The sequence below is a fragment of the Crocuta crocuta genome, unplaced genomic scaffold, assembly GCF_008692635.1.
Source record: "Crocuta crocuta isolate KB4526 unplaced genomic scaffold, BGI_CrCroc_1.0 scaffold1439, whole genome shotgun sequence".
Taxonomy (NCBI): domain Eukaryota; kingdom Metazoa; phylum Chordata; class Mammalia; order Carnivora; family Hyaenidae; genus Crocuta; species Crocuta crocuta.
Window position 1 is genome coordinate 218,185 of NW_027531312.1, and position 12,236 is coordinate 230,420.

At 40.4% G+C, this 12,236-nt stretch overlaps 2 protein-coding genes across 2 annotated transcripts; both read left to right on the top strand.

Annotated features, from left to right (window-relative positions):
* The first annotated feature begins 1,135 nt into the window (after positions 1-1,135).
* LOC144237976 (hemoglobin subunit epsilon-2) lies at positions 1,136-2,751 on the top strand. Its single transcript, XM_077771693.1, has 3 exons — positions 1,136-1,287; positions 1,400-1,622; positions 2,483-2,751. The coding sequence occupies exons 1-3, from the start codon at positions 1,196-1,198 to the stop codon at positions 2,609-2,611; spliced, it is 444 nt and encodes a 147-aa protein (XP_077627819.1). The 5' UTR covers positions 1,136-1,195; the 3' UTR covers positions 2,612-2,751.
* Positions 2,752-8,570: 5,819 nt separating this feature from the next.
* Positions 8,571-10,030, top strand: LOC144237985 (hemoglobin subunit beta). The gene is made up of 3 exons (XM_077771703.1): positions 8,571-8,720; positions 8,852-9,074; positions 9,795-10,030. The coding sequence occupies exons 1-3, from the start codon at positions 8,629-8,631 to the stop codon at positions 9,921-9,923; spliced, it is 444 nt and encodes a 147-aa protein (XP_077627829.1). The 5' UTR covers positions 8,571-8,628; the 3' UTR covers positions 9,924-10,030.
* Positions 10,031-12,236: the final 2,206 nt, after the last annotated feature.

Consider the following 12,236-nt stretch of genomic DNA (forward strand, 5'->3'; position numbering starts at 1 on the left):
TTCTACTAGCAGAAATTCAACACTAATTGGGCTAAACCCTTTACATGTTAGAGTACCCTTGTAAATACACATGGAGATTATTTCTTAAATTGAGGATTTTTTTGTTTTGTTTTTTGTTTGTTTGTTTGTATGATTGGTCTCAGGGAAAAACAAACAAACCAGCTTCCTGGAGCTTAGAACATGGGAACAATAAACTCTGAGAGAGAGAGAGAGAGAGAGAAAAAAAGAAGTAATAAGCCATTCCCTCTCTCCTTGAAAGTGTGCCCCATCTAGACCTACAAATGATTGTTTGAGATGCAGGAGACCAAAGCACCTTAGGCCATAGGGACAGTAGTGTGTGAAACACTGTCAGTGAGGATTGCCTCTGCCTGATTAGAAACGAGGAATAGTTCAGCACAAGGGAGTGTAGATACAATAAATACCAGACACAACTCCCCTAATCCCTAGCTGTTGCCACAGAGTTGAATATTCTCCACAGAGCACTCTGTTTTCTCCAGTACTCAATTCTGTATTTTCTGACACAAATGGGTAGATAGTTGGTGATAGTTGTTCACAGTGAACAAAATTTTCTCAGACAAGTAGATGCACATATGTTTTAATAGAACTCACCAAAAATCAGGCAGTACTCAATGCTTTAAATTACTCAGTTTTTACTTGTTGTGTTTCTGAACTGAAGCTGGATTGGCCTCTTTTCTTCTTCACAAGAACTATAAAAGTATGAGCCTCATGGAAGTTTTAGGAAAACTGGTGACCAAGAAAAGCTGTGGCTTCTTTTATACCCAAGGAAAACAACAGAATGGTGTCTTGAAAACATGTGACATGATGCCCAGAAGCTCTCTAATTCTTTCCCCTCTTAATTCTAGTCATGCCCTGTGGTCAGCCTGCTGGTCATCTCAGGGCTGATGGGGTGGGAATCTTGAGATATGAAATGCACAGTGGATGGTGGGGAGAGGACAGCAGAATCCCCCTGATAGAGCCACCCAACACTATCGGAGACACAAATGTCCATCCTTCTGACCCTCCCTTGTCCAAACCCCACCCTGGTGGTGACAACCCACCCTTGACCAATAGTCTCACTTCATTGGGAGAAGCAAAGGCCTGGAAACTATAAGTGTTGAATAAAAGGCCACACAGAGACGTAGCAGCACAGACTCACTTCTGACACATTAGTGACCACAGTGAGCTCCCTGACACCATGGTGCATTTTACGACTGAGGAGAAGGCTGCTGTAGCTAGCCTGTGGGCCAGGGTGAACATGGAGCTGGTTGGAGGTGAAGTCCTGGGAAGGTAGGCACTGGAGGGGGGCAGAAAGGCAGAAAGTGTTCCTGAAAGGGGAATCGGTCAGATTTCTTACATACTCCACCTTCCCATTTGGTCTGTGAATATGATCATCCCACAGGCTCCTGGTTGTTTATCCATGGACCCAGAGATTCTTTGACAATTTTGGCAACTTATCCTCTGAGTCTGCCATCATGGGCAACCCGAGGGTCAAGGCCCACGGCAAGAAGGTGATGACCTCCTTTGGAAATGCTGTTAAACACATGGATGACCTCAAGGACACCTTTGCTGAGCTGAGTGAGCTGCACTGTGACAAGATGCATGTGGATCCTGAGAACTTCAAGGTGAGTTCTGGGCATGCCTGTGCTCTGTTCTTTGACCTTAGATATTTGCACTTTGGATATGTTAGGAAGCACAGGTACTTATGTCTGATTCTACCAAGATAATTTGGGGGTTGTAGTATTTCAGGGAAGACCTTAATTTTGGGAGTTAGATTGTTCCAAAGATCACAGGTAAAATGGAGTAGGGTAATCATTATGACCAGTGGAGACCACTGGCCATCTCATATTTTGGAAAAAATTATTAGGACCAGGGAAGAACACTGGCCACAACTGAGTTAAATGTTTTTGGCCTGAGCATACAATTACAGGAAGAAGATCTTATCTTTGGTAATTGAAATTTTCTCTAAAAATGATGAATAGCTTTCTGCATGACTCTTGAGTTTAGAACCTGGACTAAGCAAGACAAAATGAGGTCAATATTTTCAATGGTTGATTGTGATCCCTGCCACCTTTAGCAGTGATGGAATGCTCTTGTATACATGGCACAAGATTCTTTGTCATGTGAGTGCCCAAACAATTTGAATGTATGTATTATTTGGGGACTTGGACTATACATATTAAGGCCCCTTGCAGTTCTATAATCCTACTTGAAAAAATAACAGCATCTCTACAAAAGAGAAGCCATCCATGGCAATATTCTAATGTGGATGCTGGCAGGGCAAATGAGAGAAGGCCAGGTACAGTGGAAGGTTCAGGGCCAGGAGTCATCTTGATGCTGATGTCAAGCATATTATGGCAAACTTCTATGGGATCATGACCCTGAAAATTGCTCAATCTCTTATCAAGAGGATAATGGAGGTGGCCAGTTTGAGGCCTTCTGTTCATTAGGTACAATTTTCTTTTTATCCCCACTCTCTCCTCAGCTTCTAGGCAACGTGATTTTGATTGTCTTGGCAACCCACTTCAGCAAGGAGTTTACCCCGCAGGTGCAGGCTGCTTGGCAAAAGCTGACAACTGCTGTGGCTAATGCTCTGGCCCACAAGTACCACTGAAGGGCTTATCTAACCATGTGGGCACCTGCCAGATGGCCCTGTGTTCCAAGAGTCCATCTCCTGCAGATGGGCACAGGGCCCTGCCTCCAGACTTAGGGGCTATATGATAAAAATAAAATAAACATTGTGTCTGTAAGGAACATCCTTGGCTTCTCTCTCTTTCTTTATCTTTTACGTCAATTCAGCTAAAAGAAAGCACTCCTATAAGGAACGGGGTGATATGAAATAAAAGTTTGGGGAGGATAGAGAAAATAGCCTTATAAGATTCTGCAAGATAAGAGTGGCTTTGGGCACCTTGTTGGATCAGTCAGTTAAGCGCTCAACTCTTGGTGTCAGCTCAGGTCACGATCTTATAGTTTGTGAATTCAAGTCCCGTGCTGGGCTCTGCACTGATGACACAGAGCTTGCTTAAGATTCTCTCTCTCTGTCCTCTGCCCCTCCCTGATTTGTTTTCTCTCTCTCTCAATAAATAAATAAACTTAAAAAATGAGTAGCTTCAAAGGGAAGTTACTTCTAGGAAGGGAAAATAGACTCGGGTCGAATAATCTCTTCAGCAACAGGGAGTGAATGGAGAAACTCTAGAGAAATGTAAGGATGTTGTAGTGAGTCGGGGTTCAAAGAGGAGACTATATAGGCTCAGAGCTCTTTGACACTGTATTTTGCTTCTATTTAATATAAGAAACATGTTTTTATCAGCTGTAATAGAGTGCAGATGGGGCTTCCCAGAGACCCAGGCAAGGACTGTGCTCTAAACTTTCCTTAGTGTTTCACTGGTATTAATGGAGGAACTATCCCTAAGGCCTAGGAGCCAACTGCTTCGATTTGAATCTGTACCTCATCTCCTAGCTCTGTGACCTGGGACATATTTCTAATTCCTTTGGTGAAGACAAAAGGCCATTAATGTGGGAAAATGACAAATGCAGGATCTAAGCGACAGAGGAGAAATCAGCCCCTAAAAGCAGTGTGGTGGCATAAAATTAGGGACACTGCTGCCAGGAAAAGAAACTATTATGATAAGCAAAATACCATTGAAATTTCTTGCACACACGAGTAACATAGTGAATAGGGAATTTTAGGGAAACTGATCTAAGTACAGATATAGAACTGACAAGACAGGGCCTAACTTGGACCTAGCCACAGGAATGTGCAGTGATTCGAATGAGGGCAAAGGAGTGAACTTCACAGGAGCAACGAAGGTAAGAAAAAAAGTAAGGTACCATTGTGTCCTTTGCCACAGGACTTGGAACAAAGTGCAGTAGAGAGTAGTGAAGTCACAGATGATAGCCAGGCTCCCTGTCCAGTGACTGAAAAGAGACACATCTATTCTCAGAACAGAAAGGTCTCTTTCTTGGAGGTGGCAGTTGAGCATAGCAACTTTTGTGGCCGTCACTTCAAATTCCGGTTCCCAAGTCCCTCGCACAGAAGCGAAAAGCCTGAGCTTTGGGATTAGCAGGAAAAGAGAAAATTACAGGTCCATCACCTTGAAGAGTTAACATTTTCCAGAATAAATTTCCATGTTTCTAAAATGGAATAATAATTCCTACCTTGCAAATATGTTACGAGGTTTTTCTACTTTTGTTTTACTTCCAAGATTTTATTCATATTCAAGTTAGTTAACATACAGTGTAGTATTGGTTTCAGGAGTAGAATTTAGTGATTCCTAACTTACGTATAACACCCAGTGCTCATCCCAACTGATGCCCTCCTTGATAATGCACATCACCCATGTAGCCTATCTCCCCACCCACCTCCCCTCCAGGAACCCTCAGTTTGTTCTCTGTAGGTAAGAGTCTTTTGTGGTTTGCCCCCTCTCTGTTTTTATCTTATTTTTTCTTCCATTCCCCTATGTTCATCTATTTTGTTTCTTAACTTCCACAAGTGAGTGAAATCATACAGTATTTGTCTTTCTCTGACTGATTTATTGTGCTTAGCATAATACACGCTAGTTCTATACACATCATTGCAAATGGCAAGATTTCATTATTTTTGATAGCTGAGTAATATTCCTGTGTGTGTGTGTGTGTGTGTGTGTGTGTGTGTGCGCGCGCGCTACATCTTCTTTATCCATTCATCAGTCGATAGACATTTGGGCATATGCACCTCAATGTTTATAGCAGCACTATCAACAATAGCCAAATCATGGAAAAAGCCCAAATGTTGCAAGATTTTAAGGAGATAGCTGTAAAGTGCTTTGGTTGTCATTTTTGAGAAGGCAGCTGTAGTAGTATATACAAGGCACTATGATCTGTTCCTGTGTGCCAGGTTCCATTGTGTATTCTTGAACTGACTGTGTTCTTTATGAGCTCCAGACCATATATCTAACTATTTGTTTAATATTCTGTATTGGATTGTTCAAGAGTGCACCAAATACAGTAGGTCTAAAACAACTTTGGACCATTTCCTAATCTATTCCTGGTAATTTAGCCCCCTTTCTGTGTTCCCCATCTAGGGGCTGATTCATCATCCTGAAAGCCTGAAAATAGAGATGGCATTTTTACCATTCCCCTCCAACTATAATATATTATCCAAACTATTTGTCTCATTCATTCTACCCCTCAAATCCATTTATATACAGAAGCCAGAATAATTTTGGAATGGTATAAATCAAATCATGTCACCTACTTCCTTGAACTTTTCAATAGTTTTTCTTGGCTTTCAGGTTAAAGACAGATAATCTGTAATACAGTTTAAAGATCACTGATGGATCTTCTGAACTTTCCTATCATAGAATATGCTCCCTTGAGAGCTGAATTACAGTTACGCTGCCTGGCTTTTTGCATATAAGTCACACACATTGAATCGTTGTCTCTGATTACTTCTAACTGACACTATGTTGTACAAGTCATCTGTTTTGCTGCAACTGAAGCAGACATTGATTCCTTTTACACTTGTGTAATATTTCATTGCTTTTCTATACCATGATTTATCTATTCTGCTGAGTGAAAAACATTTTAAGTTGCTAGCAGTTTCAGATTCTTACGCATGTAGATTTTATAGGCATTCCAGTACACATCTTTGGACTCACACGAGCATGCTTTTCTGCATTTCTAGAAGAATAATTGCTTGTTCATAGGCTTTGGATATATTCTACGTTTGTAGCTACTATCAAATATTTTCTAAAGCAGTTATACTATTTTACAGTATCACCAGCAATGTGAGAGTTTTTGTTGATCTACATCCTTGTGAAATTTTGAACTGCCAATCCTTCCCCTCCTTTATATTCTTTATCTTCGACTTCCATCCTATTTCATTCTCTTCCCTCGTGTTGGCTTCTCCCGCCGTCTGCCCCTCCCTTCTTCCTTATAGCTCTGCTGGAGGGTTAGTATCTATGTGTCAAGGTAGTGTTATTTATAATTCAGAAAAGAGTCAAATTGCCTTTCAGGTTTCATTTCTAGATCTATTTTTTTCCTGAGGACAAAACGATGGAAATTTCTGCACCTGCATTTTCCAGACAGCCTGTCAGACATAATCTGGTTGAATAAGATAAATCTTCATTCTTTCTTTATTCATATCATAGTTTTAAGTAATCATGATATAGGTTGCATGTATTTTTTTCTTTATCTCTCATTCAATTGTTTCTATTATAATCCATGCTCCCAAAATCTATTTCACTATCTGGAGAAGAAACAATATTCATTATTTTCATTCTCTGAGTGGACTTTTATTTCAATGAAGGAATGAAAACAGTTTCCTTACTAGAAGTACTTAACCAAAGAAGGAAAAATTAAGCAAGTTTAATATATGGCAAAACATTGGGTCATTTCAACCACTGACAAATATTTCTAGAGACAAAAAGAAGCTCCATGTAGAGTCAACTTGGTAACATTTCTATTGCCTAGTTTTCTAATCAATCAAGTGAAAACTGGATTCCTATACTATGAGAAACATTCCACTATCTCAGGCTACAAAATTTACCCATCAATGAGACTGGGAGAATATTTGTAGAACCAACTGCTGAGGAAGATAAGGGGAGAGAGAGAAAGCAGGGTAGCTGAGTTAAGACACACAAGACCTAGAACAGCCAGTCTCAGGGTGGTTGAGGGAAACAGAATTTTGAAAAGCAAGCCATGTTCTCACAAACTTCTGACATGTCCTAGACCAATCAGTTCACAGGAGCAGGGAGGGTGAGATCAGGCCTGGGCATAAAAGGAAGAGCAAGGATACCTGCTGCTTACACTTGCTTCTGACACAGCTGTGTTTGCTAGCAACCACACAAACAGACACCNCAGTTTCAAATTTAACTTGGGAAAAAAATTGCCTCTTTGTTTTTCATTTATCAACACCATGGCCCACTTAGTGATGTCAACAAAACATTGAGCCCAGGGGAGGAAATATCAATGGCAATTATAGACTGAAACCTTCATTGTCCTGTAATAATTACCACATATTTTATCCAATTTATGGCTAGAGTGACTTTACTGTTTTCCATACAGAGAGACTTTTAAAAAATGTATGCCCATAATTATGTGAGTTCTGTTCTTTTTGGGGTATTTTTACTTTATGTAATTTTATGAATGTAATTTAATTTAATGTTTGAAAGGATGCTAACCTGAGGTGTTCGAGAGATCGTGCATCTGAGAGAGAAATTTGAAAGATAACTCCACCCAGGAAAATTGGATTAGTTTATTGAAATGCCTAGATGAATGAAAGAAATTTAAAATTGAACACTACTACATATATTAAAGTGTTTTGGTTCAGTGTCATTTTTACTCTATTAAAACAACATACCTGTACATGACTATTAAGAGAATCTTCTTCAAGATTGATAGTCATCAAGCGAATCTTGAAGAAAATTCTTGTAAAGAAGATTCTCTTGATAGTCATCCTCTTAAATACACTGACGCTAGGCCATCCTGGTTCAAACATTTAGAACTATGTAAACTTGACATACTGGAGTAAAAGAAATAAAAAAAAAAAAACATTGTCTCTCTGTCTCTCTTTTGGGGACTCGTGTGTGTGCATACGTGTATGTGAGTATGTTGGTGCCCAGTGGAGCTGGGATCATAGTAAACCAAATATCTTGTGGTTTTCCCTTTACACAGTAGAAATAAGCTTAAAAGGAAGAGGGTAGTGGGTCTCAAAGATTTCTAGAAACCTCAAATATTGATCTGGATTTGAGCCTGAGACTCTGAACATGGCCACCTTTATCCATTTATTCTTATTTTTGTCTGATATGTCTGAGCTTTTGATGTCTTATTACAACTTGCAGCCTTATCACTGAGGGGTCATGAGTAAGAAAAGGAGAGGTCCATTTCCCTATTTAGTCATGCTAAGTAACAATGGTAAGAGAGAACAGCAACTTCTGTCCTGAAGCCAGGAATATGATGGCTACTGCAGTTGTCAGCACAAGACAGTAGTCCATACATCCATGGCCAAAGAAGCTGAAGGAAGAAGATACAACGGAACTTAGGGGGGCCATTTCTGAGGACAAGAAATGGTAGGGGAATTCTAAGTAGGTGCTAATTTCTGTCAGTCAAGATAGCAAAGCTGTGGCTTTGACAATTTGGTACTTGACAGGTAAAATATAAACAGATTCCATACTGTTATTTAGTAAGGCCTCTGAATTTCTCTTGACAGAGTTCCTACAAAAGATATGGCCAAACTTCCCAAGAAGAACTCCCTTTGCACACTTACGCCTAAACTCTAATATCAGGAGTGTGAAATAGGGTCTTGAAAAGAGTCCGAATGTAAAACAATGGTAAGGCTAATGGAGGTTTAAATTTAGGAAAATAAAACTCAAAGCTTACACATCAAAAAAGGTGTGTGTGTGTGTGTGTGTGTGTGTGTGTGTGTGTGTGTTTATTTGCATTTTAAACATTTAGAACATTGAAGGACAGGTATGTCTGTCATCATTTAGACCTCACCCTGCAGGGCCACACCCATGCCTGGGCCAATCAGCTCACAGGAGCAGGGAGGGTGAGATCAGGCCTGGGCATAAAAGGAAGAGCAAGGACACCTGCTGCTTACACTTGCTTCTGACACAGCTGTGTTTGCTAGCAACCACACAAACAGACACCATGGGATTTCTGACTGCTGAGGAGAAGAGTCTGGTCAATGACCTGTGGAGCAAGGTGAACGTGGACGAAGTTGGCGGTGAGGCCCTGGGCAGGTCGGTATCCAGGTTGCAAGGCAGGGCCAAGGAGAGTGTATGGATGCTGGGCAGGTGGATAAGGCTCAGTCCCTGAGGGTTCTGACAGGCATTGACTCCCTCTGTCTCCCCATGCTGATTTCACCCCTCAGGCTGCTGGTTGTCTACCCCTGGACTCAGAGGTTCTTCCAATCCTTTGGGGACCTGTCCTCTGCTGATGCCATTATGGGCAACAGTAAGGTGAAGGCCCACGGCAAGAAGGTGCTGAACTCCTTCAGTGATGGCCTGAAACATATCGACGACCTCAAGGGCACCTTTGCTAAGCTCAGTGAGCTGCACTGTGACAAGCTGCACGTGGATCCCGAGAACTTCAAGGTGAGTCTAGGAAATGTTCCATTTGTCTTTTCTTTTTGTATTCTAGTCTTCTGCTTTGGTTCTTTCACCTACCTGTTCTCTGTCCAGCATCCTTTTTGCTTTAGTATCTGTCATCATTGAATGCTTTTCAAAATGGTGGGTTTTATACTTTTCTTTCAGTACTCCATATCATTTCTTTCTCACAAACTTTTTTCTTTTAAATCAAGTTCTTACTTAATATCTAATCTTTTGCCTCTCTCTTTTTCTCCCTAACTTTTTTCCTACTCAGTAAGCAAATTCTACATATTAGCTCCCATCTTCTACTTCTACACTTGTAAAAGTCTTTCTATCTCTCTATGGAGATTGGTAGGGCTCCTCAAAGGGGAGAGGCTCAGGTTGTCCTCTAGTGTCTAAACATCAGTTCAAAATTAAAGAATAACTGGAATTTTAAGGAATCAAAACCCAATGGAAAGGAAAGGAAAGTGAATATGTGATGGTGGTAGAACAGAAGTAAGGAAGTAGGGACAGACATTATCATACTAATTAATCTGTTCATTGTTATATAAGATACATATATTAAAAGTAGACAATATACATACATATATGGTTACTCAATTATGCTGATGAAGATAACCTGAAGATCAGTTTGGCCTAGAGGGTGGGCAGGGAAAATAAAAGATTGTTTGCCTAGTTTCTGAGAAGCCAAGCTTGATTTCTCTCTTAATCATGTCTTCCTCACAGCTCCTGGGCAACGTGCTGGTGTGTGTGCTGGCTCACCACTTTGGCAATGAGTTCACCCCCCCGGTGCAGGCTGCCTATCAGAAGGTGGTGGCTGGTGTGGCCAATGCCCTGGCTCACAAGTACCATTGAGATCATGACGGAAGAACCTGAGTCCTTAAATTCTATCTTCTGAACTTGGCAAAATAATGTCTACCTTCAAGGGTATGGATTCTGTCTAATAAAGAACTTTCAACTCACTTCCTGATTCATTTTGCTTATTTTACTTTATTTTATTTTATTTTATTTTTTACTTTGATTTTGTCTGGGGATATGGTAAATCCCTTAGGATCTACAGATAGGAAGCGCTTATGTTTCATTCAAAGATGTCACAGGAAATGAGAAATGATGGCACCATGCATAGTCACTGGCATATAACACTTCTGCCTCCCAAGCATATGCATTGTTCAGAAGGTTTTAAATATATAGAGAGTACTGGCATTACAGGGGCTCTGTAAAGGGCTTCAAACCTAAGACACAGCCTTCAGGATAATGCTTTGATCTGTTTCCAACAATTACTAAAAAATACTGTGTTCCATTACAGACGTAATGAATGATCAAGACACTGTCTTGTTTCTTTTTCCCTACATGCCTTGCTTGCAGTGTAGCTTTCTTTAAAAAATGTTTTTTAATATTTACTTATTTTTGAGAGAGAGAGAGAAAGACAGAGCATGAGCAGGGAAGGGGCAGAGAGAGAGAGGGAGACACGGAATCTGAAGCAGGATGTCAGCACAGAGCCTGATGCAGGGCTCAAACTCATGAACTGTGAGATCATTACCTGAATGAAGTTGGGTGCTTAACCGACTGAGCCACCCAGGTACCCCTGTAGCTTTCAATACCACACTTGATCAAGTGCTCCTGCTCTCAGGAATAACTTCCATCTTTTACTTGCCCCAAACACCTGCATCAATAATTCCTGATCCCACCCTACCATTTTAGACAAAATTCAATGCTGGATTATTACTTGTGAGACCTTTGGACCCTGGCCTTAAGGAACTTTCCAGTATTGCCAAAGGAAATCTTTCTAAACCCTTCCCCTCTACAGATTTTTCACATTGCTTCTTTTCCATCACACTCACACTCTGTGGTGTATAAATGTTTCTGCCCATTTTGTACTGACTTACATGACTGCCGTGCCCTATTAAGTTCCTCCATAGGCAGTGAGTGAATGTGTACTAAATGAAAGAGTCAGTGGAAGAATAAATGATTATTCCCTATCTTTGAACTGTGGAACTAGAGAGCAGTATGAGTGAGGGCCCAGTGCATAAGGTTCCTTTGGTATTGATGCTAAAGTCCCCAGTGAGAAAGCACATGAGGAAGTAAAACATTGATCAGACATTTGCTTTCTATTCCTTGTGTTTTGGACACTGAGTCTTATGAACTAACACCTTACATATTTGTAAAAGTGCTCAGACTGTTACCAGATTCAGCCCCTGGAGGTTTATAGTTTCTAATTTAACTTGGTGAAAAATTGCTCCTTTGATTTTTATGAATCAACAGCATGGCCCACTTAATGATGTCAACAAAACTTGAGCCCAGGGAAGGAAATATCAGTGGCAATTATAGTCTAAAACAGTTATTGTCATTGTAATAATTAGCAGGTATTTTAACCAAGTTATGGCTAGATTGGCTGACTGCTTTTCATACAGAGCTACAACTTTTAGAAAATGTATGCCCAGAATTTTTGCGAGTTATGCTCTTCTTGGAGTATTTTTACTGTATTTAATTTTATGAATTTAAGGTAATTCAATTTTGGAAATGATGCTAAGCTGAGGTAATGGAGAGTTTGTTTTTCTGGGAGGCCAGTATATAAAGGTAACCTTATTGATCCAAGATAATATGGATTAGATTGTTGAAATTCCTAGAAGACTCAAGGGAATTTAAAATTGAACCCTACTGCAGGTGAACAACAGTGGTCTGGTTCAGTGTCATTTTGGACACAAAGAAAACCACATACCTCTGGATGACTATCAAGAGAATCTTCTTTAAGACTGATAGTCATCAGATCTTGTAGAAGATTCTCTTTTCATCCTCTTAATTACACTCAGACTGGGCCCATCCTGGTTCAAAACATTGAGAACTATGCAAACTTGACATTCTGGAGTAAAATAACATTTTAAAAATTGTTTCTGTCTCTGTCCTGGGGACTGTGTGTGTGTGTGTGTCTGTGTGTGTGTCTGTGTGTGTTTATTTGATTTTTAAACTCTTAGAACATTTGAAAGGCAGTTACGTGTGTCATCATTCAGACCTAACCCTGCACCCACACCCTCAGGCCTATGCCTATCAGCACACAGGAGCAGGCAGGGCAAGTTCAGGGTAGGGCATTAACGGAAAAGCAGGGACACTTGCTGCTTACACTTGTTTCTGACACAACAATGTTCACTAGAAACCACATAAACAGACACC